The following is a 26,874-nucleotide window of genomic DNA, read 5'->3' as shown; positions in this document are numbered from 1 at the left end:
ATTTATTTGGTGCCTGAAGGTTTGCAAAGTACTTTCTATGCGATCTCTTAGATTTTCAGAACATCCTGCCATTATCCCCATTCTACAGATAAGTAAATTGAGATTGGGAGAGATGAAGTGTTCTGTCCAGGGTCCTGCATCTAAGGAAGGATTTGAGTCTCCTTGACTTCTAGTCCCTTCTTTTCTGCTATACTGCCTTGGGGCTCACTGATATGTTCACAGGCCCCATCATGGCATGGAGGTCTGATGAACCATAGCTTGGCTGTCCCTCCCCATCGCTGTCTGCATCCTAGGGATGTCCCACACTGTACTTTGGAGCTGTGGATGTCTGGGACAGTGCTCTGGGCCTCTGTTTGAATGGGATAAGGTTTGTCTTTCAATGCCCAACTGCAAGACCAAATGCTAATGGAAGCCCTCCTTGACTCTCCCAATAGGCAACAACTTTCACCTTCCAGTTTCCAGAGCCTTTTCACACTCTGATGTAATACGACCTTTTGCAGGTCTCTGTGTTGGCGCTTTGTTCTTGTACTTAAATGAGAGCTCCCCAAAGGCAGAGCCCATTTTATCTAAACTTCTTATCTGCATAAAGGCGTTTCAGAAAGCTGAATGAAAGGCGACGTGCACATGGCTCACGACCAGGAGGCACAAGCTGCATGTGGAACATATTTATTTCAGGAAGACCCAGTGTGGATGAGAGCAGACCCCGAATCCCGTCTGCCCTCGCCAGCCACGAGAGCCCCAGTCTCTCTGGTTCCTCACACACTCCCACCACTCAGCACAATCTCTGGTCCCTCACGTTTTCTTAGGCGCTCCTCAGACTTCCTCTGTTCCTGCCTGCCACTCTCTCCCGTTCCTAGTGCAGGGAGCCCGAGCTGTATATCCTGGTCCTCTTGCACCCAGACCCCCGCTCTGGCTCAGACCTTTCACCTGGTACCAGGGACAGCTCCGAGGAAGGCACCTCTCACCTCATCTGTCGGGGGAAGGGATGGGGAGAGCTGTCTGGACAACTGGCCAGGCTGACTGATTTGATTTGGCTGAGTCATTCCTTCACCCCCCCATCTGGGGGGGGGGTTCCTGGCAACTGAACTGGCCCAAGATCGCACTCGGAAGGCCTGCAGCTGCCCCATGAGCCCCCCTTTGCCCGGGGCCCCAAAAAGTTTAGGTTCCAGTACTGGCTGCATGTACAGTAACCGATGGCTAGAAGCAGGGCCCCTCTTTGACTGTAAGACTGGTGGGACTAGTGGAAAGGGAAGGGAAACAGTATCATGCATAAGCCGGGGGTATCTCCCAGTCTTCTCTCCCATCCCTCAGAGCTCCAGATGAGGGCCACGGGCAGGAGGGGACATCAGCTGGGGCCTTCCCTTGGGGGGCTCCATGGCAATGTGGGGGACGAGACTGGCTGGGACCCTTGTAGCAGCTCCACTGCTCAGGGGTGAAGGCTGAAACTTGGCCGTGGATGTGCTAAATGAATAAAGAATCAAAATAAATAAATCCAGAGTCTAGAAAGGATACAAATTAACTGTCCCTACCCTGGAACTGAGAGGACTGGGAAGGAAGGAGATTTCCAGGAGCAGCAGCTTCTCCATCCCGCTTCCCCTGTCTCTGGAGGGCTGGGTGCCATGAAGCATTCGACCAGACTTTATTGTTTTCTGGGGCGCGGTACAGCCTTGCTTAGGAGAGGGGTCGGGGCCAGGCCCATACCCAGCTAGAGTGTATAGGAAACTTTCTCGGGATGGAGGGGTGCCCGGATGTCCAGCTTGCGGCTCTTGCTATCCTTGTCCACGATCTCCAGCCGAAGCTTGGGTGGCCGCTTCTCCGGCTGGGGCGAGGGATGCTCGGGTGTCTTTAGGAGCTGCTTGTCGGAGTCTTCTACTGTGATTCTCAGGGTGCAGCCTCCTGGAAGCAGGTCCTGCTCATACGCAGCAGCCAGCTGGTTCACAACTCGGCGCTCCACCTGCAAAGGCATCCCACCATTCATACATCTCCATCCCTGGCCTGACTTCAGCCTAGACATGCACCCTGGCCTGGATGTCTCACTGGTGCCTCAAGGACTCACACCTAAGGCTTACAAAGTGCTCCCCCCAGGGCTGGAAACCTCCCAGAAGCTCCATCAGTGGATGAGGAGCCTTGTCCAGAACTAGGAAAGGCTGGAGCTGAGATCTCGATTCCAGTCCCCAAGGCTTGCCATCCTCTCTGCTCTATCACAGTGTTCTTCAACAATGTTCTGAGAAGGGGATTCCAGACATCTAAGAGATACTCATAGACCCAGGAGGAGCTACAGGGAGCCAGTCGTCCCCAGATAAGGGATGTCCCTTATGGGCTGAAGTTGATGAGCTTTCATCCCTACCCCTCAGGAGAGGGCTCAAGAGTACCAACAGGATTCCAGTCCTCGGTTCTACATCCCCTTCCATAACACACGTGGATCAGGGTCTTGGTAACTCATCTGACTTGGATGAACAAGGAGACATTAACTACAATCCTTCCACTAAGATGGGCTCCTGGACCCTCTGCCCTGCCCTTGCTCCCTAAGGTCCGCCACCATCTGCCTTACTGCCTTGTTCCTTCAGCCTCTGACTGGCAGATGTACCCAAGATGCTCCTCAACCTTTGTCTATCAGCCTCAAAGACCAGGGAGCCCTTCCATTTGCCCTGCAGGTGAGTCCTTGTGTGAGCAATAAAAAAGCAATTGGTCTTGCATCTTTTCTTTGTATCCCTGCACTCCATAAGTTATCCACGCTACTCTGTGCAGAATCATTTATTTTTAAAAAGGTCACTCTATTTTCTCCTTTTCAATTCACGTTCTGCCCATTCTGCAAAGCCCATAACAGATACCGCCTCAGTGAATCATTAAATAAACATTTATTAACTTCTGATAACGGGGCAGGGACTGTGCTAAGTGCTGCAAAGACAATCCCTCGAGTAGTTTCCATTCTAAAGATTCAGACAATATGTAACTGAATATTACAAAGTGGCAGATTACACAAATGTGAGATACGTAAATGGCAGATGGACCCCAGCAGCTAGGGTGGGGTTGGGGAGGGGATGATTCCCTTCTAGAACTGCCCTAGTACACGGTGAACTTTTCCTTCCTTGGTGCTCACAAAGCTCACCCCCAATCTGATCACTCGGCTGTGCCCAGGGACCCTCTGCTCTGTGTTCCTGGGAGGGCACAGGTTGGGCTGGAAGAGAGCGGCCTCCCTGGGATCACTGGCCGCGGGCTCCCTGCAGCCACAATGTGACTTCTGGTTTCAGAGAGGAGTCTCTCATCCTGAGAAGTTCTCTGACCAGAGGCAGCCCACAACCCACCACGCCCAGACTGCCTCTTTCTTAACGCGACTTCTGGATAACTTTTAATTTTTTTTACTAGGGAGCAAGAAGGGATTTTATAAGGAATGACTTAGGAGGTTTATAACGGGCCTCAGCTTGAGGCACAAGCAGAGAGGCTTGAAACTGGTCCCTTTCTAGTTTTTGGTGAAAAGGAGAACCCCCGTCCGAGCTGGCCGGCCGCCTCCTCGGCCCTGCTGACCAAGCGCCCAAGTGCAGGGACATTCTCCAGGGGCAGCTGGCGTAAGGCAGCGGGGTGGAAGCCATGGAGCTGAAGCAGCAAGGTCCCTGCACGGAGGCCGTGGCGAGTGCAGAGCGCTGGGGGCAGGAGGGCAGGCCAGTCGGTCTGAGCAGGCGCGGGCAGGGGCCGCTGCTGGGCAAACAGTCCTGGGTATCAGGGAGGGGGCCGAGAAACACCGATGGCTCTGCGCCTCAAACCTCACCTCATGTCGGATGGAACGGGCGCCATAATGAACATTGTAACCGTCGACCAACACGTCTGCCACCTCTCGGTCCCAAAGCAGTGTGATATCGTGCCTCTGCTTGGCCTGGCAAACACAAGGACAGAAAGAGGGAACGAGAGTTGGCCAGAACCCTTCTCCTCCTAGCTTTTCGTTCTTTGGAGTTGTTCACCAGGGTCTCATGTGCATCCAAATCTGGAGGCCCCCTGAAAGTTTGAGTGACCGGAGAGCTGACCTCACAATTCTCAGAAGGCTCTCAGAAACAAGGCAAACATGGGCTAGGCAACCGTTCTGTCTCTCTTATTCCCATCACCGGATCCTGACCCAAGACCGGCCTCCCCCAACAAGCCCTCGCTTACTCTCTTTGCCCAGAACGTCAGCTCCTTGTTGACCAGTTGGATAAGTTCCGAGTGACAAAAGGGAAGGAAATAGACAATCTCATTTATCCGGCCCAAAAACTCATCTCTTCGGAAGTGAGCCTGGGAAAGAGATGGGAGAGGTTAGCTTAGGCTGTAGGGAGGGGACCAGTCCAGGAGGTTCCCCTGTGCTACTGTTTGATGTAAAGATGCGGTTCCCGCAAAACAAGAGAAGGGAATTGTAAGGGCCCTTTAAATGGGCGGACATAGTGCAAGGGGAGATTTGAGTGGCCCAGAAGTGTTCTCTGTGGATATAGGACTGCCCTGTGGGTGGGATCCTGGACACATTGAGATAGCTTCATAATGGGTGACGTCTCTCTCGCTGGTTGGCTATGTGTGTGACCTCACAGGCCCTTTATAAGCCCACTACATGTAGCAGTCGCTCTCTTTAACCTGGCTCCCTAGCCTGGGGTAGCCGAGCCAAGCTGATGGATAGCCAAGAGGTAAGGAGTTTGGTAGAGAACACGTGGGTCTTCAGGCCAGGTGTTCACTAGGGAGCTGACAAGTCAGGGCATTATGTGAGTAGGTATAATAAAGGCTTTTAAGATTACACGTGGCTGTTCTTGAGTGCGCTACTGGTTATTAAGCTATAGATTCAAGAGGTCGTGGCCAGAGACCTTTGAAGGCCTCAGAGGAGGCGAGCCGGGTAGAGTTCACACTGCAAAGGTCACTGGTCAAAGGTACTCTGGTGGGCCTAGGACAGACTGGTAAGAGTAACTGCCAGGAGGGCATGTTAACAGTTTGGTACCTTCAAGATTGGTCGAATCACATTCTCCTTAAAGTTTTTTGAGATGGTGATCTTGTCACTTAGCTGGACGTCCCCTGTGGGAAAGAAAAGAAATTGTCTAGTCTCCACCCCTTAAGCAGGCCCAGAGGTGCTCAGGGAAACAAAGGGCTAGAGTCTCCAATGGGCTTTGAGGACCCGAGAAGGTACTTTTGGAGTCCCTGGTAGGCAGGGAGGATGGGCAAAGCCCTCAGCTTTTTGGGGAGGGGATCATAGGATTTCATTCCTCATAGCAGTCCTGCCCTGGCCAATCTCTTACTCAATCCTGCCTCTCAATGATCACGGGCATCACTGAAGAAGCGTTGGAGGCCGAACTGCACTTTTGTTTCTGTTGATTTTATTTGTCCTTCTCGTCTCCCTTAATCCAGGGTCTCCCTGACAACAAGAGCCATGTCTCTCCTCCTCGCCCCTTTTACATGGAGGTGTGTCAGTCCTTTTGGACTGAGTGCCTGAGCTAAATCATGGGCATCAGTAATCCTCAAGAATAACAATCTTCAAAGGGCCCACATTGGCCTTTCTCCAGGAATTATTTTGTGTCCCTCCATGGTGCCTAGAATAATGCTCTGCATGTTTATAGCTGTTCTGCCCAATACTTGCTTAATTATCTCCTTTGTTTCTTGCCTAATGAGCCCCCTCTGGATTCTCAGGCTCCAGGGAAGACCTAGGAAAGAATAGATGGAGACTCTGCTCCCACTGCCCACTGCCCCCAGCCCTTACCAAGATTCTCAGCAAGTCTATTTCGGCTAAGCTCCAGGGCTTCTTGGCGTAGCTGCAAGGCATGCTGGGCGATCTCCTCACTGGCCACGTTGGATGTCATGATGAAGATGGCATCCTTGCAGTCAATGGTCTTCCCTTTCCCATCTGTCAGGCGGCCCTGTGGCAGCAAGCCCCACCCCAAAGGCCACAGGTTAGGGGGACCCTCAAGTGGGCCAGGCATTCATTTCTGACCCTTCACTGAGGCTTACTTTATATCCCCCAATATTCATCTTTGCCAGAAAGCTTTGTCAGCCTAATACACCAGGTCAGGGTGACTAATCCCTTTAGAAACCCCACAATCCTGATGGATGGATGCCGCTCCCACCCACCATTAACAAGCAATAATTAAATGTCTACTGTATGCCAGGACTGTGGCTGCTCCTTGCCTCTCTGCTCACACCTATTTAACTAGGTACTGCCTGAGGTCCTGGGTGCCCTGGCAGATTAGAGGCTCCCCCAGGGCTGAAGTAGCCAGAACTAATTACAGGCACGAACTCCCGATGCAGAAATGAAAACACAAACATTGGCTTTCAGGTCATTACAGGATCATAGAAAATGATAGTAAAGCCCCATTATCTGGCAGTAACTTTAGGCGCCAGGATCCCAGAAAGAAAACATGGGGGGGGGGTGAGCTGGGATGAATGGCAGAAGAAGGGACAGCCCAACACGAGCCTGAGTGGGGAGACAGAGCACTGGCCCAGTCATCTTCTGCCTCTGCCTTGGGGCTCCCCCGCATCGAGCTTGTTCAAGAAGACCTTCCTGCTCTCCCCCACACCTGGGCCGGGAGGGAGCTCTGCATCTCCCGAGCCCCGCTCAAGGCCTGCCTCTCCAATGGCTCTTGCTGTTCTCTGCCTAATAGTGTGGTCATCCGACTGTTATCTCCCTTACTAGACAGTGAGCACTCAGAGCAGGGACAAGGTCTTATTCTTCTGTCTTCCCATCAGAGTTTAGGATGGGCTGACGCTCTGATAAAATACTTATAGAATGAAAAAAAATTCACATTATTGAAACATGAATTTTTAAAATTTAAAGTTCTATTACCTAAAGGTTAAGATGCAGATACCTGGAAACATACCCAATTATCTAAAACCATCTATCCCTTTCCCCCCATGTAAGACTGTTCCTTCTTAGCCCCACAGGAAGAGAAACTTGCCTTTCCTGACGCTGCCTGGGAAGGACAGGCCGGCTGGGACTCCATATCAGGAGGAGGGTCAGCCGTCCAGAGATGGAAGGCTGAATGAATCTGTGAGGTGACGCCCAAGCCCTATTTTTTGCTCTTCTGGCCTGAGTCTATTTGGTTTCATGGTTTCAATGAGCACCTTTATGTAGATGACTTACAATTCTCTCTCCAGCTTTAGGTCTCACATTTCAAATTGTCTAAAGGCTATATCCTCTGGGATGTCCCCCTGTAGCCTCAAACTCAATGGGTCAGACACAGAACTCATTTTGTTGCTACCCAAACCTCTCTCTCCTCCCATCTTATTGCCAATCTTAATGGTGCCGCTGTCTTTTCCTCTGAGGCGAGGAGCGCTCTCTTCTACTCCCTCGCATGCAGATCTCTGCAACCAGAGGCTGTCTCTCCAGAGAGGCAAAAAACCCTTAGCTATCCGTCCTTTCCTTTTCCGTACCATGGCAGTGTTCATTTAGCCTTCATCTCTTTTCAACCAACCAATCAATCAACAAAGACTAAGTATACTAAGTACTAGTGATACAGAATTAAATAATGGAATAATCCTAACTCTAAAGGTGGAGATAAGGATATATGCAAACATACATAGATAAATATATAAAAAGACAGGAGCTGAGTACATAGGAGATTGGGAAGGATTCCCTGGAGTTGCACTCCTGCAGTGGAGGGGTGGGGAGGAAATCAACCTGGCTGCTTGTGGAAGGGGTATCTGAGGCTTCTCCAAGGTAGAGGTGAGAACCAAGCTGGTCGTTCTTCTCATTTTGAAAGATTCCTCTGCTTCTTGTCCTCTTTCCAAAGACTGAGATCCTCTTGATCTATTATATTTATATTTTCAGGAAGTGCCCAGGCCAATAAGCTTTCCTGGCTCCCCCAGAGACTTCGGGCTCCCCATTAAGTTGTTCTACCATCAGAGAGGGGTTTTCCAGCTCCCATTTATGTGTAGTTTTCCTTATTAGAATATAAATGTCTTTCTTTCTGTTTTTGCTAGTATTTCTAATTCTTAGTCTAGTACCAGGCATACAAAGAGTGCTTAATAAACTAATCTCACCTTAAAGAAGGGAAAGGGACCTGTATGTGCCAGAATGTTTGTGGCAGAATCTTTGTAGTGGCCAGAAACTGGAAACTGAGTGGATGCCCATCAATTGGAGAATGGCTGAATAAATTGTGGTATATGAATGTTATGGAATATTATTGTTCTCTAAGAAATGGCCAATAGGAGGAATACAGAGAGGCTTGGAGAGACTTACATGGACTGATGCTGAGTGAAATGAGCAGAACGAGGAGATCATTAAACATGGCAACAACAAGATTATACGATGATCAATTCTGATGGACGTGGCCCTCTTCAACAATGAGATGAACCAAATCAGCTCCAATAAATGAATTGAACCAGCTAAACCCAGCGAAAGAACTCTGGGAGATGACTATGAACCACGACATAGAATTCCAAATCCCTCCAATTTTGTCCGCCTGCATTTTGGGTTTCCTTCACAGGCTAATTGTACACTATTTCAAAGTCCAATTCTTTATGTACAGCAAAATAACTGTTTGGCTATATATATATATATATTGTATTTAATTTATACTCTAACATATTTAACATGTATTGGTCAACCTGCCATCTGGGAGGGGGAGAAGAGGGGAAAAATTAGAACAAAAGGTTTGGCAATTGTCAATGTTGTACAATTACCCGTGCATATATCTGGTAAATAAAAACTATTAAAAACAAAACAAACTAATCTCACCATAGCATTCAAACTCTTTTCATCTCGCTCTGTTGGGGCAGCACAGAGCAGTCCTCAGGCACTAGCTGTGAGACCCTGGACAAGTCACTCGGCTGTTCACCTCGGATTCTTTATCTGCACAGAAAACCCCATGTGGGGGTGGACATCTCCCTATTGAATGCTAGCTGACATACAAAGGAGGTCCAACTTGGCTTCAGCTTTCCCTTTTGGTCTTATTTTCCATCAATCACTCTGCTTGGACTTCGGCAGGCTGCTGCCCGACGCTTTCCTTTCTCTGTATGTTCCCGTCAATGAACCATGCATTTACTTCTTCATGTCTTGATCGCAATATCTCCTCATATCTCCTTGGAAATCCTTCCTTCAAGATCAAACTTGGCTGTTACCTCCTCTGTGTAGCCTTTGCTTCCATGGCTGAGGTTGGTCTTGTTTGCCTTACATTTATTTCCTCCGAGATAATTTCTGGATTCCTCCTTCACTGCACCAGATTCCACCCTGCATTGTTCATCATGTGTCCTCTGCTCTACTCCCAAGAAGACTATGAGCTCCCAAAGACCAAGAGCTGCCTTTACCCTGGCGCCAAAACCTATTATCTGATACATGCTGGCCATAAGCAACGTTCTTGGATGGAATCACATTCACTTTGGGTGCTTACATGGAGTCATTCTGGACTTGGCCGGGCTGGTGATTGGGGGGTTCTGAAACAAGGTCTTTGCCCTTTCTGATCTTGGAATTTTCTTTTGTAAAATTAAGGTGTGGGGTTAGATGGCTGAAGATCCCTTCCAGCTCCAGAAGTCTCCTTACTTCTGACATTCTCTGTTCTACTGCCTAGTTCTAGGAGTAACATATTTTGTTTTAAACAGTTCTTTTCATGGGCGTGCTTGTCTGCTCACATTCTACTATAAACTTCACAGTAACCCTGGGTAACCAGAGGGCAAGCTCTGCTGGGTTTTCTCAAGCTGCAGAGAAGCTCATTGCCAGCTTGGCTGCATTGACCACAATAATTCTTGGCGGCTGGCTACTAAGATGTAGAGGGTTTCCATCTGCACTGGTGGAGGGAATCCCCTCCCTGCCCCAGAATCTTAGAATATTGAGGCATATATGGACTATGTTTTATGTTTGCTTCCTGTGCTGGTGGAACAATCACGTTCATAAGGGTTTCTCTGCCACCTGGATGGAACTTTCACAGGGAAGGGGGGTGGGGAGGAGTTAGACAAAGTCGGACACCGAGGTATCTAGATGCTGGTCTGCCCCTTTTTTACTTTGGTGCGGGGAGACTTCATGATACTTTGAGGCCCATGGAAAAAGAAAATTTGGAAAAACAAGACCTCTCATTTGCACTGAAAGAGCCCTGAGGTGTCAGGAGATTGGAGTTCTAGCCCTGGCCTTGCTACTAACTTGCTATGTTTTGTAGGAAGTCTTTTTTTCCCCTTGGTGTGGATCATTTTTCTTTCTCTGAAAAATAGTTGGACTCAGTGGGCTTCTCTGGTGTCTTGCAGGTTTTCAGGCATTCTGTTATCCATGCCCAGAGGAAATGAGGAATCCAAGTCTGAGGAGATCTGAAAATGGGCAGGCAGGGAGATAGTACGCTGTGCAATATGCTGGAGTACTGGCCTTTGTGTCAGGATCCCACTATTGAAATATAGGTAATTTTCAGAAAATGTTGAATTTCATTTCTGAACATCATTCTAACCTACAGGGAAGAACTGATTGCTGATTCAAAAACGATGGTAGCTCTGCAAAGAAGCATTTACTCTAGCTTAGAATTCATGATAGAGAAGGCAAAGAAAGCTGGGATCATGTGTACCTTAGATATTAGCGTTCAGAGAAAGGGTAGAAAGAAGCTTGTGGTCTAAAATTCTACAAGCAGAGTAAGTCCAAAATGGACCAGAAGCTCTTGATAACCATTTCACTATTATAACTATTGATAACCATTTCAGAACCATTTCAAAGAGGAAAACTAAGGGGAATCCTCCAAAAGGCTGATGTGGATGCAGAGGGAACTCTGACAAATTGAGATTTCAAAAAGTCATGGACAGAAAATGGAAGCAAGGCCAGTTAATGAAGAATGAATACAAAATCTTGTAGGTCCCTATAAAAACATGTCAGGATCAATAAAATGCAAGGTGAATCGAGGCTGGCAATGATAGTGATGGCAACAAAAGAGGCTTTTAAAAATTATGCTGGAGATCAGAAGACCACCAAAGAAGAGACAGGACCAATTCAAAGGGTGGGATAGACTGTGAAAATGAAGAACTATATGACTCTTATTTTATTTAAGCTTTTTTGGCCATTAAGAATATCATAACAACAGTTAATAGGGAGGTAAAACCCCAAATAAGTGAGGTGATGAGAAAAGCATGTAATTTCCCTTGGTGCCAGTAAGGTCACCAGGTGTGAATGAACTCTATCCGAGGACCATTTATAAAGCACTTTACAAATAATTTTTCACTTGATCCTGAAAATCACTCTGTGAGCTCAGTACTAACAGGGATTTATTGCTATCTTTATTTTACAGATAAGAAAGAAAACTGGGGTCCAGAGAGGTAAAGTGATTGGGGGTAGCTAGATGACTCAGTGAATAGAGAATCATCCCTGGAGTCAGGAGGAAGTGAGTTTAGATCCTGCCTCAGACGATTACTGTGTGACCCTGGGCAAGGTCACTTAACCCTGATTGCCAGCTTCCACCCCCTTTCCTCCTCAAAAAAAACCAAAAAACAAAAAACAAAACAAAAAACAGTGAGTGCTTTGCCCCTGGTTGCGGCTAGGACTGACTCAAGCACTTAATTCCACTATGATTGGTGAGGTTTTTGAGAGACTATGGAGTGTGAGGCTGTGCTGCAGGAATGAAGATGGCAAATATATCAGCTCGCAAAAAATGGAATAAGGGAAGCACGGAGGCTGGTAAGCTTGACTCCAGCTTCGTGGAGCCTTTAGAGGAGAAATGAGCCCTCAGAGCCAGCAGGGTTTCAGCAAGAACAGATTTACCTGCCACACTAACCTTGCTCCTTTCCTTCTCGGGCAGTGCTGCTAGACTGGCACGTGAGGGCACGTCCCAGACACAGGATGGCACACAGGAGTCCTATGTGTCAGTGGAGGGCCTGAGAGTCCCTCCCATGCCAGGCTTAGAGAAAGATGAGATGAAAGGGTAGCTGGGTGGATAAGGAACTTGATGATTGGCTGGACTAAGAAACTCAGAAAGGAGCTGGTGCCCACTTAAGAGGGAAGCCTCTAGTGAGACAGCCCAGGGATGAGCTGTCATGTGAAAGAGGGCCAAGGAATCTTCTGCTTGATACAGGGCTAAAGTCACAGAGGAACAGATTTAGGTCAGGCATCAATGGGGGGGTGGTGGTGGGGTCTTCCTAACATAAGAGCTTTCCAAGAGTCCGAAACAAGGCCTTAGGACATAGTGACCCCTCCCTGGACGTCTTCTTCCAGAGACTGGACTGTTCTGTCAGAGGTGTTATAGCGGGAAGTTCTAGATTCAACCCCACATTTCTCCCAACTTGGAGACTGGCATAACGTCACCTCCTTGAGCCTCAGTTTCCTCATCTCTATAAGGGGGACAGTTACTTTGACATCCACTTGTGTAAGGGATGCTGTGGAGAATGCACTCTCTGAGAGTGCCGTAGAGGTAATTACGGTTGTCATACCGACTGTGGCCACCCTTGAAAGCCCTTCCTGTTTCCCAAGGGAAGGGAGCTATCTATGTGCCCCCAACTCTCTGCAGAGTCCCCTTGCTTGCCCAGAAAGGTCACAGCCCTCTGGCTCTGGCCGGAGCAATAACCAAGTAGCAATTTCATTTTAAGAGCTTGGGAGAGCGGCAGACAGAGCCCGCCACTGTGCCGGGCTGGGAGGGGGCGCAGGTGCCGTGTGACGGCTCCAAGGGGTGATGTTCACCGCTCCTAATGTTCCTGTAGCAGCTGACATGGGAACCTTTGCGAAGACTCATTTTCCTGGGCAATAAAAAAAAAAACCACCCAAACAAACAGCCCGGGCCCCATCCGTCCCAGTCCCGGGGGCTGTCTGCCTACCCAGCCGAGGACACAAATCCTGGTGGGGGCTGGCGACGAGCACTGAGGTTATTGGCCTGTCAAACCTACGCGGCAGGAATTGATTTCACATTGAGCTGCTGGGCGGTGATCTATGCAAGAAACAATTGTGATATTAATCCTTAAAGGGAAGGGGGGGTTGAGGTCGGGGCAGGAAAAAGGTTCCTTAGCAGCCCTGGGTCAGGCTAGGCCCATTTCTGCCTGACACTCCCACCCCACAAAGAGAGCCTTGAGGAATTGCTCGTATTTATATAGGATTCACCATTACAAATGCTTAACATTTATTATCTCCCTTGATGGTGGCGAAGATAAAAAGCCATGAATTTGGCTTCGGAGTCCTGGGTATGAATGCCACTTCAGCCATCCCGGTCTGTCAAAGGCTCATCTAATGAGAGCCGGGAGGGGTCGCAGAGGCTTGTGGTCTAACCTTTCCGGTTACAGCTGAGGAAACTGAGGCAGAGGAAAGGAAGTGGCTGGCCCAAGGTCCCCAGGTGGTCAGGGTCAGAGGCTGCGTGTGAATCAGAGCCTTACCCCGGGCCCCCACACCTCCCTTGAGGATGGCTTTGGTCACAGAGAGGGAAGGGGAATACCCAGAATTGTGCACAGGCCATGGGGGCTCGCAAAACCAGGAGAACGGCCTGAGGGAGCTGCCCAGGAAGGCTGGGAGGAGTTCTATGTGTCCACACTAATTGTATTTCACACCAAGAACACTAATTGGCTAATTGTATTTCAGCCACCAGCTGTAGGAGCAGCCTCTTCTTTGGCAGCTGCCTTTGCCCCAGTGCCCCCCTCTTTTCTCTGGAGAGCCAGAGAGGAGGCTGCAGGTGGACTCCCTCCCTGACCTGTGGCCCGGCCTCCTGGGGGAGGGGGGAAGGGTGGACATCCCAGAGACATGGCTGGGAGAGTCCGCGTCCCGAGTCAGGCAGGGGGAGGCCAGCTGCAGCTTGTCTCCGGGGGCAGCAGGAAGAGGATACAAGATCTGGCCCAAATTCCCATTCTGCCACAAACTGATGCGACTGTCAGGGCCATTTCCCTTCTCTGGGCCTCTGTTTCACCCTCTGTAAAACAAGGACAACCATTCCTGTTGTCCCAGGAGGGGCTTAGAGGGAACTGACAAAAGCACAGAATAATATCAGATTAGGAAGGACCACTGGGCCCAGAGCTGTGCTTGAACAGGAATCCCCTCTCCCCCACACTCCCAAGGAGAAATCATGGGGGGAGGGGGATGCTCTCACTGCCAGGAGTGGCTCTGCCCATGCTGGCAATGGCCTGGGGACCAGGAAGAATATTTTAACAAGCAGACTCATTAAATACCACAGATAACCGCAGGGTTACGTGAGGTACCACGATGTGGAAAGAATGTTGGACTTGGAGCCCAAGGACCCGAGTTCAAATTACAGGGATGCCCCTTCTGAGCTCAGACCTGAGGCAAGGCACTTAACCAGGCTGAGTAGTTGTTTCATGCTCTGTAAGACAGAGACCATAATTTCATCTTCTTCCTCACAGGGTTGTTACTGGGACAGCTTTATGTAAACTGCTAAATACTCTCTGTGAATTAAAGATGCAGATTCAAGCTGCCCTGAGCAGCCCCCCCAGCAGAGCAGAGCTGGGCCGCAGTTGCCTCCATTACTGAGAGGGAGGACCCCACAGCCTGGCAGCTCCCCACTGCACAGGCGCTGACGCCTTAGCCCGGATGCTCCTTCTCACTTCTGGCGTGTTGAATCTGGCCCAGTCACTCACGGAAAGCCAGGAGGAGGTTGGGGCTAGAACCCAGGAATCTAGGATGGGGAGTGTGGTCAGGTAGTCATGGTGGTAACAAAGCGCTCCCTTAGGAGGGCGAAAGCCCTAATCCCTTTTCCATTCCGTTCTTCTCACACTATTTCTAAAGCTCAGCTCTGACCTCAATAGCTCCCCATTCCCATGAGGGAAAGATACGGACCCATCGTTTGGCATTTAAATCCCTTCATAAGAGGGGTTCCTGGCACAGCAGGCCCCCAAACCCTATTTATGAGGCACAAGAATCGGAGGCAATTATTTCCATGTGGGGCACAGCAGGTGCAACCTTGGGTGGAGGTTTAATATGGTCTCTACATGACTTGGGCGGCTCCCCTGACCTCTCTGGACCTCAGCGTCTCCGTGTGTTAAACAGAGGTAACACAAAGTTGTGCTGTCTCCAACTTCGGCGATTCCCTCCCAAGACCTAAGAGAAGGTGCTTCACTTTAGGCTTCAACACTGGCCCGGGGCACCTGACGGGGGCCCTGCCATTAAGTCCTTCCTCCTTCCCGCCCCTGCCCTCCAACCCCCCCCTTTCGCCTCAGGTCTCACCTCATCGAACAGCTGCAGCATGATGGTGAGGACGTCTGGGTGCGCTTTGTCCACCTCGTCGAAGAGCACCACAGCATTGGGGCACTGCTTCAGCTTTTTGGTCAGCTGGCCCCCTTCCTCATGGCCAATGTAGCCGGGTGGGGAGCCGATGAACTTGGCCACCTGGCAGGGAGAGAAACCCGAGACAATCACTGCCGGGCACCACAGATAGCGTCGGTATCTGAAGTGTCCAAAGCAAAGGGGAAAGGTGCCCCAAGGGGTCCAACCCAGAAAGTCACTAACAGAAATGAGAGCCCAGAAACTCCCCCCCCCCCCCCCCAAGGAGCTGAGTGGTCAGCGAATGCAGCTTCCCTCCAGATACTGGCCTTTTCTGCTCCCTCCCCGTATAACTGGCTTGCTTTAGCTACTAAGTTATAGGATGAACTTTGGGTTTGTGGATGTTTGGAATTAATTTGATGCTTTGGGCACAGAGGAATACAAAGGCCCAAGGGGAGAAAGGCCTGTGAGCAGTCTTTCCTTGAGTGGGCTCCCCTTCCTGTCTGACGCCCCCTGCTGCTTCCCTGGCCGGGCCCCACACTCACCTCATGTCTCTCCTGGAACTCTGACATGTCCAGCCGAATGAAGCCCTGCACCAAACCAGAGAGCACACAGAGCGTTAGGCAGACAGGGCACGAGAGGTGTTTCCTCAGGGCTCCACCTTCCATTTAACACCCACTCCCCCTAAGGAATGGTTTTGACATCAAGAGACCTGGCGATCCTGGGCAAATCCATCAACTATTGTGAACTTCAGTTTCCTCTGCAAAATGAGGAGAATAACTCTGGAGATGAACTTCCTAGAGTTGCTGGGCAGAGTGTGTTTTGTAAACACCCAGGCACCGCCTTCCAGGGGCTGCATGCCTAAGAAATCCCTTCACCAGGCTCTCCCAGGGCTCGGGGCAGGAGGCTAAAGGAGGAGAGTCAGCAGGGACTGAGAGTCTGAACGTGGCTTCCAGTCCTGATTCAGTCACCATTCTCTGTATAACCCTGGTCAAGTCACTTCTGCCCGGGGACTCAGTTTCCTTCAAATGGAAACATTGAGCTAAGAAAGATTTTAGGTCCTTTATGCTTTATAACCTAAACCTAGTAGAGTAGAAAGAGCCCTTAGCTTCCTTATCTGTAAGGCACTGGACAAAGTGGCCTGCCTCTAATTTTATAACTCTGATCCTATTCCTCTTGCCCCAGGGTTACTGGACACTAATGGAGAGTCACAAAAAAATCCTGTATTACAAATCTATGTTAAATGACCACAGCTGGACTCCAACTGCTGCTCACCAAGGCAGGCGATCAGGTAAGTGCACAGTGGATAGAAAGCTGGGACTAGAGTCAGATAGAACGGAGTAAAATTCATTCGCGGACATTACTAGCTATGACTTTAAGCAAGTCACTTCGTCCTGTCTGCCTCAGTCCATCACTTGTAAAATGAGCTGGAGAAAGAAATGGCAAACCCGCCAGTATCTTGCCAAGCAAGCCTCAAGGGGGGGAGGGGGAGCATCATGAAGGGTCGGACTGAACAACAACAGTCCCACATCTAAAATGCTTTAGTACTTTTTGTCGCTCAGATTCTGGCTTGGCCCCCACTCATTTCTCTCCCCTACAGACTACTTTCCAGCCCCAAAGGACAAAGCACAATGTGCTGGCAGACGCGTTTTAGTTTTTGCTCAGGCCAATCCCTGTATCTGGCCATGTCCTCCCTTTGGTATTTCTGGTCCTCTCAGAAGGCCCAGGTTAAATGCTACTTCTTCCTGGGAGTCTTGCCTTGATTTTCTCAGAAGGCGTCAGTGATCTCATGTTGAAAGTAGGGAGGGAGGGAAAGGGGCAGGGATAGATGGGGCCTTTTAAAGAAAGATCTGCATTCCCATTTCACCGCTTGCTCAGCTCAGTGGTCAGATTTTCTAGAACAGCACAACAGTAAAGGTCTGTGCAGAGGTTAAGGACACGAGTCCCTTTGGAGCAGAATCGGATGCTGGCTGGGAGAGGAGGCAGCAGCTGATGTGCCTGGGATTCACAAGATGTGGGTTTTAATGTTCTTTCCAAGTGCCTTAAAGAGAAGCACAGACTCTCATGGCTGGAGCATCTGACTCATGTTCTACCCAAAGCATGAATCCTCTCTATTTCACTCCTTACAGACGTCATCTAGCCTCCTCTTGAAACTCAGAAAAATAAGGAACTCACTACCACCTTCTTCCTTGAGACGGCTCTCATTTAATTAGGAGATGCTTCCTTACAGGGAATATTAATTAACCTGCTACGACTCCCCTGCCTGTTCCTTATTCTGGCTTTTAAGGCCCTCTTCCACTGGGTAATCCTTGCAATGTTTGAGCATGGGTATCATGACCTTCTCGTCTTTTATTCTCCAGGTAAAATTATCTCCAGTTCCTTTCACAGATTTTTTTTTTTTTTTTTTAAATTGATAAAAGAGGTTTATTTTGGGGTTTGGAAGTAAAGTTAAAGTCTAGTTAGTAAAGCTGAAGGTAGAGATGAGAGGGCACTGGAAACAGTGTTCCGGTGGGCAGAGATCCTTGGTGCCGGGCGTAAAACTGCCATGTTTGGGACCTCTGCCTCCTTTCACAGATCTTCACTGACTGCGCCTCCAGACGCCTCATTCTGTTCCCTTTTCTCCTGGACCTGTTCCAGGTGGACCCTGAAGAACAATGAACTCTTAGCCAAGGCACATCAGGGAGCAGAGAGTCACCTCAGACCTGGAAGAGGGCCTTTTGCATACATGTGTTATAGAAATCCTGGGCCCTGATATTAGGATTATTGCCTCAGGCTCCTCAATATGGCAGCAGGCCTGTGCTAGCAGAGGTATGATTGAGATTTAAAGACAAACAATAAATGGGGATGGAAATAATCTCCCCTCAATGTGGGCAAGCCATGTGCTTCCCCATCTCTGAGAGAAGAAAACAAAGTCCTGGAGAAGTGAAAGCACTTGGCCAAAAAAGTCACGCGTGGAATAATTGGGAAAAGCTGTTACTCAGGTCCTAGTCCTTTTGACTTCCAGTCCAAGACTCTCTCTATCAAAGGAGAGAAAGTCACTTAGAAGAATGGAGAATGGAGAGTGTTGCTTATGCTAACAGCCAGAACTTACAAGAGTACTTTTAACATCTGCAAAGTGCTTTACATATATCAATTAATCAAAAAACATTTATTAGGGACCTACTACACTATGTCAGATTCTATATTACTTGATCTGATACAGCAACGGAGGAAGAGGTAGGTATGAGTAATATTCCCATTTTACATACCAGGAAACTGAGGCAGACAGTGGTGAAGTAGTTTGCGTGGTAAGTGTGTAGGGTAGGGCTCAGGTCTCTGTGACCCCCTGTGACCTCATGGCTTCTGTCGTGCAGAGGGGCATCAGAGTGTTTTGAGCCTGAGTCGTGGGTCTTGGCTCTGAGTTGCCTGTCAAGTGCTAACACAGTCTGCACTACACAGGTATTGGAGGTAAAAACCTCAGAATGCTAAATGGGAGTCTGCAGGATTCTGTAGGGGAAGGGGCCAGGAAGACCAAGAACCCTTTTCAGATGAGGAATGAGGCCTAGAGCTGCAGAATAACTTGGCCAAAGTCACCCAGCTAATAAAGCAGCGGCAGGATTGGAACCCAGGGGCTTTGGCTCCTCAGGGCTCTTCTTCAGAGAGCTCTTATCAATGTCATCATCGTCATCCTCACCATTCCGGAAGACCTAAGATCCCTCAGGCTCCAGTGACCACCGGAAAAACTTCTCTTACACGTGTGCCGTGTGACCAGATTTCTGTGATAGCCAATACCTCGATGTAATGCATTTGGTTTGTATTATTTTGAACTTATATAGTCCTAAGAGTCTTAAAAATCAATAATAAGACAAGGCCAGCTCTGTCAGACCTCTGGTCCCCCAGTGGACAATACTGTGAGACGGGGTCAGTTTTGCTACAAGGCTAAAACTGACCTCTGATGTGGGACTGTTGTAAAAAATAGATAATGAAGTAAAAGTTACTGGTCCTGGGTTCCAGCTAGGGCTGCCATTGATGTAGCCATAGCATGTGACCCCAGGGAGTGACTTTTATCTCTCTGGGCCTCAGTTTGCTCATCTGTAAAGTAGAGCTAATAGCACATATTCAACACACTTCACAGGACTGTATCAATCGTGTTATGATTATTCTCTGGGGAAGGTATGATGCAAAGAGAAGCGACTAGACCTCTTTTCATGATACCCAACAAGGGCTTGACTCAGCTGCCTACAGAAACATTCTAATAGGGAAAATCCTTTTACCCAATGAGCACGCTAACAAACCCTGCTCTGTGTCAGCAAATCTGTAGTTATTTTGATTTTCAGCGCTGCACGTATGAAGATGTATGAAAACAGACCAGATAAGATTATAATTTGTAATTAAATATTAACCTTTCTGACAGTATTAAAATGAAACGACCAAGAATCCTTCACCCCTAATCAGTCAGGTTCCTGCCTCTAACTGCATCTCTCCTAATAGTCTGCTTAGTTTATGACCCTTTCCTGAGTGCTAATTGTCGGAATTGCTGCCAACCTGATTAATTGTCTTTCAGCAAGCTATCTGTGCGGACTATCATATTAACATGACACATAGTGCCCCTGCTGCCACGTGGTCTGCTCTGGGATTTGCTGAGGGGGGAGAACTGGAGAGCAGGGGCCTGGAGAGGAGAGCGTGCTGGGAATAGGGTTCTGTGCTCGGCTTAGTTCTTCTGGGACAGGGGACTGACAGGCTGGCTACTGAATCAATGCCTAGAAAGCCATGGGGGATGGGGTAGGTGCATGAGGTACTGTGGCCATAGAAGCAAAATGTGGGCCCTGAATTGGGATGGGGGAAGACAGTAAGGAAAAGTGATGAAAAGAATGCTGGATTTGAGGTAGGTAGCCCAGCTCTGGAATGTATTAGCTATGTAATTGTGGCTTCACCTTTTTGATCAGTTTGCTCATCTGTAAAACAGGGATACTGTTATACTTGTGCTACCTGTAGGCTCACAGAGTTGTTAGGAAAATTATTCATTTGAAAAAGAGAGACCAGGGCCTGATACAGGTGCTAGGCCATGAATGGCACAAAGCCTCTGGTGGAGCTGGTGAAAACCTCAGAAGAAATCCAATTCAAGCTGTACTGATACTGAGCTTTTTGTGGTGACAAAGAAGTGGAGACTAATTACAATTTGGGAATGTAAAGTTGGGTGCTACGGTCCTGTAAGAAATGATGAAGAGGATGGTTTTAGAAAAAACCTGGGAAAGCTTGTATAAACAAATGTGGAGGAAAGTGAATAGAACCAGGAGAACTTTTTTTTTTTTCATTAAAAACACCACTGTAATGACAAATAACTTTAGAAGACTTAAGAACCCTGACCAACACACTGCCCATCCATGATGCCAGAGGTTTAACAAAGAACCATGACACCCACCTCCTGAACAGAGAAGCAATGGGTCAAAGGTGCAGTCTGAGTTTTGTATTGCTTGGACGCAGCCGATGAGAGAAACATTTTGCTTGACTACTACACATTTATTTTGGATGAGGGTTTTGCTTTTTTTTCTTTCAATGGAAGAAGAGGTGGTGATGAGAGGGAGAGAAAAAAATTTTGCTGATTAAAAACAAATTAAAAATTAAATTAAAAATGCTGGGGATAGAAATACAAAGTGAGACAAAATTAAAAAACAAACAATTAGTCAGCCAGCCTCCACTTAAATGCCTCCAGCAATGAAAAATTAACTTAAGTAGAAAAGCAAGTATCCTGATACCACTGGGAAGGCAGGGTCCTGAGCAATGGCTTAAGTCCTACCATAGTTTCCATATAGAATAAGATGGAAACACAAAGTCCCTGGGTGTTGTCCGGGTTAGGGCTAAAGGAGGGAAGGTGTTAGAGGAGTATTAGAGAAACAGGTTGGATTGCTTTGATAGAAACATTCCTAAGGGGACCCTAATGACAGTTCTTCCTGATATTACTCCTCTGAATGAAAAACATTTCCTGTAGGACTAGAAAGTCAATTCAAAAAACATTTACTGAGAACTATCTTTGTGCAGAGCCTTATGCTTGAGTTAATAGAACTAACAGAATTTTGAGTTATAAGGGATCTCAAGGAGGTCATTGAGTCCAAATTCTGTCTGAACTGGAATCCCCACAATAAATGGCCAACCAGTCAAAGCCTAGACACTTCCTGTGATGAGCAATTCATGACCCCAACTGGAAGACAAAAATGGAGAAGGCCTAATCCTCGCCCTCACATGATTCACGGTCCAATAAAGGGCGAAGATGCATACATGGATGATTACAATGCCTGGCAGAATGGGATAAGACAGAAAGACGACTTTCGCTGGGCCAGAGGAGGAAGGAATCACTTCCAGCTTGAGGATCAGGGAGGGTTTCATGGAGGGAATGGCAACTGAAATGGACCTGGAAGGATAGGCAGGCTTCAGTAGATGATGGACAGGAGAGAGAAAAAAGAAGGAAGGCACAGAAAAGAATGTGCAAAGATTTGGAGATGGAAATGGAGAAGGGAGAACATCAAGTTGTCTACTTTGGCTGAAGGGAGGACACAAGGCCAGAGACAGGTTGGGCCAGACAATGGAGGGTCTTGAATAATGGACTAAAGCGTGTGCACATTCATCCATCCCACTGTGGACTCTAGGAAGTTTTGGAAGATTTCTGAGAAAGGCATGATGAGAACTGGGATATGGGAACAGAATTCAGTCCCAGCACTCAGGAAAGATGATGGGAGACCTACTATAGGTATGGAGGCCACTGAAGACAGGTAACTTTTTTCTGCAAGGGGGCTGAAGGCCTGGCTTTTATAGGTCTGTAGAGATGGGAGAAATTCTACTAAGTCTGAAAAGCAGAGAAGCAAGGAGACAATTTAACAAATCAGACTGTTTTCTGGAAGAAATAGTCACCAAGGAGCTGGTAGTAGGAGATGGAAGTGAAATATGGAATCCCTTCAAATTTTATATAGAGCATTAAAGTAATGATTTTAAGATAGATTCTTAGACAAAATCTTATGATTATGATAACCCTATTACTATGCAGTGGCTTAGTTAACCTTTCAGTCACTTTACAAAATTTCTATGTTGGAAAGAACTCTAGAGGGTCCCTAGTAAAAATCTCACCTCCGTAGAAAGAAAGCCCTGAGGGAACACCACTGCTGAGAAAGAGTTATCATGATTCCAACCAAAGGCCAGTTTGATCCATTCTGTCCCAGCTTCTGTTCACTGTTCTCAGTTCTGTCCTCTAGGGCCAACAAGTCTACTTTCTCTTCCACATGACAGACCTTCAGCTATCGTCACACTGGGTTTGCAGTCCAGACTCCGGATCTTTTCCCATCTGTTTGCTTAGTGACATTTTCCCATCTGGGATCTCATCTGAACCTCACAACTGTCTCTAGAAGTTAGCAGTGCAGGGACTATGCCCCCATTTTACAGATGAGGAATCACAGAATCCGAGGAGGGACATGGTTGTCTAGAAAACTGAATGTGAGAGGCTGAATAATTTGTTCAAGGCTGAATGGCAATGACTAAGATGGTACCAGAAACTGTGGGCAGACATTCCCTGAGACTCCTCCTTCAGAGATCTTTCCACTGTCCTGACGGCTACTGAGGCAATGGAGGCAGCGAAAACAACCCACTGCAGAGGCAGATGCTTTAGCCCTGCCCTCAGGGGGCTTGCCCCTCTTACCTTCTTGCCGTCCTTGTGCATGTACTTGGCTGTTTGTTTGGCCAGTTCCGTTTTCCCTAGTAGAGAGAGGAAAGGAGAGAGGTCATTTCTTTTGAATTAGGTTTCATTTCTTAATTTTAAAAGTTCAATGCTGAGGCTCAGAAAATGAATGACACAGCCCCTGCTCTCAAAGGGCTTACTACTGGATAGTAGGGAATAAGATACAAGCGGATGCAAGGGACTGTATAACTTGGTTAGATCCTAAGAACGCAGATCATGGAAGAGACTGGAGGCAAGAGACGTCCCTCAGAGGGAGGTGGGGAAGGGCTCAGGAAAGGCTTCATGAAGAAATGGGATGTGAGCTGGATCATGATGTAAGTAAAGGATTTCAAAAGGCAGACACAGGGGAGGCAAGGAGACAAAGAATACCTGCCCTTCTGCAGAGAGGATGAAAACAGCAAATGTAAGTTTTGGAGATAAGACATGACAAAAAGGCGCATGGTTTGACTAGAGCAGAGGAAAGCTAATATAGTGAGATAGGGCTAGAAAGATGGATTAGCATCGTACTGGAGCTGATCTTCAATGGTAGGCTAATGTATTTTATCAGGTAGGAAATGAGAGCCACTGAAGGTTTCTGGGAAAGGGAGTGATATAGTTACACTTTCACATGAGAAAAATTCTTCTGGAGTTATGTCGATTAACTGAAGAAGGGAAAGACTAGGTGATCCAGGCTGCATGTTACTAGGCTTGGGGCAGAAGAGAGGTAATGGACCATCGTTTTCTACCTGGGCCTTCCTAATGAGAAATCAAATTCAGGGCCTGGCAGTGATGGGGATTTCATCCCTTAGAAATGAAGTCTTCCCTAATCCTTCAAGTGCCACTTATTCCAAGAGACCTCCATATGAACTTCTCCAATTTTTCTTCTCTGCATACTTATTGGACACTAAATTGTATGCTTCCTCATACCTGCAGGTGTTTTGAGGCTTGCTTTCCCAGCCTTAACTACGCTAGGAAAGGGCCCAGGTCTCTTTCCTTTCTCCTCTCCCAGTCTTGGGATCTGATGTTTGCCAGTAATCCTGAGACTATAATGTGATGAATGAAATTATACCACTATTACTAAGGAGTGTCATTGTGTGCCCCCTGCCTAGTGCTATCCCCAACAGGACCTGGTTTCCATTCCTTGGTGGTCACTCAGAGGCAGTCTGAACTCTGGATTAGGAAAGGGTCCATGGTCAGGTCTCAGTTATCTGCAGCAATGGAAAGCAGTGGGGGCAGATAATTTCACATAATTCTTTGGCTCTGGCTTAGGAGCCCAACCAAGAAGGGGTTTTCTCTTCTCGAGTCAGATTTTCTCCGCCAGTCTCAACGTGACCTGTACACTGCTGGCCAGCAGGTCGGGCTGGCAGTACGAGGAAACCAGTCCAAATTTAATAAGCACACCATGGGATAACGCACCAAGTAGAGAAGCCACAAGTTGATACCTGAGAGTTGACGTCTGTTAGGGAAAGAGATTCTGCAACGTATCAGATCTCAGTCCTTCTGTTTACCATTGACACTTCCTAGATAAGAGGTGAATGTTGAAACACAGGCTATCAGTGTCTGAATGGGCCTTAAAGAACATCTAGTCTACATCTCTCATTTCAGAGAGGCTTCAGAAATTGGGGTTCAGAAAGAAGAGGTTTGCTCCAGGTCCAGAGAGTCAGCAGGACAACCCAGATTTGAACTCAAGGCTCCCTGCCTACAGGCCCTTTCTCCTGCTGGGTGACGTCAGGCCACAAGGAATGGCTCGTCCGCCAGGACACGACGTTTACAACTTTCTGTGATCCTCAGAGGCAGGGGATGGCTGTCAGCCCCCACGAGTGCTGGGCCTCAGGCCTGTGTGAGGTCGTGTTCTGAGAGCCCCCGGTCTGGCTCTGGATATGGGACACAGACCCAGATCAGAGGACGAGAAGCACAGCCCAGAGCCTCTTTTCAAATGTCAAAATGTCTGAGAGGGTGGGGAACTGCTGTGGGTGGTCAGGAGGGAGGAGAGAGGGCTCCCTGTCACAGGAGCAACTTGAAGGATAAAAGCAGAGGATAATAATAATAACTGACACGGTACAGCCTTTTAAGGTTCACGAAGCCCTTTACGGCACCCTTTCATTTGAATCTGAAAGTCCTAAGAAACTTGTTTTGAGGCCTGGCTGCTCCAAGCCTCTGGGCCGCTGGTCCCCTAAGTATCAGAGTTCCCATCCGAGCCCTCGGCTCGGCCACCTCTGTCCTGTGCTCTTCCCCCTGCCCCGATCCCATCAGGTCAGAGGTTTGAATGTACAACGATGGGGAAGGCGGGAGGGAAGCTGGCAGGAGGGATTTAGAGACATGAGACAGAAGAATTCAGTTCATTCCCTTCCTCTGCTCCCCAAGGGGGAACTCAGGGGGAGCTTCTCAGCAGGAGAGGGGGTGCGGCTTGCCTAGTGTCTGGCGCAGGCCTTGAACTTGTTTCTCTGATTTTGGACAAGAGGGTAGCGTGCGGGGGATGGGAAGGACAAGGGGACACGGCAGCAGCCCGAAAGCACTCTGTCCCCTGGCCGAGGTGACAAGGCCCAGGTGGCCCAGAGGATTATTGTTTCCTCTTGGAAGGTGGCCGGGGGGAGGGAGGAGGGATGGTCTCCAGGCCGTGAGGGGGCCTCTAAGGACACCGCCAGCGTGCAGCCCTGGTGTGGGTCTGGGAGGCAGCGCGCCCCCGACTGCGAGGCGGCTTGTCACAAGCCCCAGAGCCCCAGGGCAGGGCTCGGGTCCTCAGTCACTCGGTCAGTGGCAATTGTGGAGCTCTCAGTCCATCCGAAGGGCTGTTTTCCACTGTGTTTAACTGTCAGAATGCCGGAGCTTCTAGGTACAGGTGCAGTCTGGGCTCATCCTAAGGGAAGAGGGCTCCTCTCCTGATCACAGAGGAGGTGGCCGGGGAGTTGAGATAGCACAGCTGGGGTTTTCTGCAGAGCCACCAGCCTCCAGAGGGATGACTGGGGGCTGGCCAGACTGGGGGCTGCACATGCCCTCTGCTTTCCGTGGGACACAGCTATCTGGAAAGGAGTTGGGGGGAAATTCTCCTGAGGCTGGGCAAGGGTGAAATGTTCCCTGTGGGCGTTCCCTTCCATAATACTCTGTCCTGGTCAAACTGGACGACTCTTCTGAAAGAAACTTGGATTCCCTTTCTTCCACTGCTCCTGCTGCCTGACACACCCTCCTTTCCTCTCTCTGCTGAATTCCTCCCCGGGTCAAGTGTCACCTCTTCTCCCCCATCCCTGGTACTGATACATCTTCTCGACTCCATAAAGGTGCGCGCATCTGAAAACTTGCCCACTAACACTGGGATCACAGCTCTATCTGCCGCTGTCTGAAACCCTCCGTAGCCCCCCTTGCGCTCTGCCCTGCGATGCTTCCCAGACCATTCCTAGTGTGGGCACTTCTTTCACCAAAAAAAGGTGGGTGGTCTTCAGCCCCACCCAGGTGTGAGCCTCTGTGGGAGCTCGGAGACGTTCTTACTGGCACAGACTGTGCGGCCCACGAAGGCAGGACCCACTTTTTTTTAAACTGAAACTTCCTATTTCTCTTACTACCTGATCACAGGGCTCTCTGTAAGGCAGGCACTTAATCCACTTGGGCTGAATTGGAAAGATTTGATCCCGATAAGTTCTGGGGGTTGGGCTGGATCCTGTTCTTTCCTTCCCTCATCTTCAGTGGCACCCCAGGGCAGGAGGCGGCTGGTTAAAGGCAGCGTGTGTGTGTGTGTGTGTGTGTGTGTGTGTGTGTGTGTGTGTGTGTCTGTCTCTACCCTCCTGCCCTTGGCCATGCAGGTCCCCCCCCCCCCCCCCCCGGTTGGCTCCCTCTTCCATCTCTGGCTTGGTTTACCTATCCCTGATGATCCCAAGAAAAGGAAGACAAGCGGGTGTTCCTCGTCGTACCAGCCATTCTCCTTCCTCCGGATCGCTGCAGCCAAACACACAGAAAAGGGGGTAAGCAGGGAGGCAGATAAATCAATGACACAGAAGCCGGGATGATTATCACTAAGTATACAATATGTTTTACTGTTCCGTGCCCACTCAAAGTCCTCACTACCATTAGTGCTGCCTAATTTGATTAGCCAGCAAGGCCCCCAGAGACACCTAAT

The 26,874-nt window shown here is 48.7% G+C and overlaps 1 protein-coding gene across 2 annotated transcripts in view; it reads right to left on the bottom strand.

The window, feature by feature from the left end:
• Nucleotides 1-650: 650 nt before the first annotated feature.
• Nucleotides 651-26,874, bottom strand: part of CLPB (ClpB family mitochondrial disaggregase) — a 174,593-nt gene continuing 148,369 nt past the window's right edge. For both annotated transcript variants that reach the window (XM_074304914.1, XM_074304913.1), the window contains 9 exons: nt 26,616-26,693; nt 22,749-22,804; nt 15,631-15,675; nt 15,050-15,211; nt 5,702-5,858; nt 4,949-5,022; nt 4,144-4,263; nt 3,767-3,871; nt 651-1,954 (listed from right to left, as the gene is read on the bottom strand). In XM_074304914.1, the coding sequence (XP_074161015.1) occupies nt 1,706-1,954; nt 3,767-3,871; nt 4,144-4,263; nt 4,949-5,022; nt 5,702-5,858; nt 15,050-15,211; nt 15,631-15,675; nt 22,749-22,804; nt 26,616-26,693 (1,046 nt within the window). In that variant the 3' untranslated portion in view covers nt 651-1,705. The remainder of the gene's footprint in view (nt 1,955-3,766; nt 3,872-4,143; nt 4,264-4,948; nt 5,023-5,701; nt 5,859-15,049; nt 15,212-15,630; nt 15,676-22,748; nt 22,805-26,615; nt 26,694-26,874) is intronic.

The sequence above is a fragment of the Sminthopsis crassicaudata genome, chromosome 3 (genome assembly GCF_048593235.1).
Source record: "Sminthopsis crassicaudata isolate SCR6 chromosome 3, ASM4859323v1, whole genome shotgun sequence".
Classification (NCBI taxonomy): Eukaryota; Metazoa; Chordata; class Mammalia; order Dasyuromorphia; family Dasyuridae; genus Sminthopsis; species Sminthopsis crassicaudata.
The sequence above is the reverse complement of the archived record's forward strand: the minus strand, read 5'-3'. Positions and strand labels throughout refer to the sequence as shown.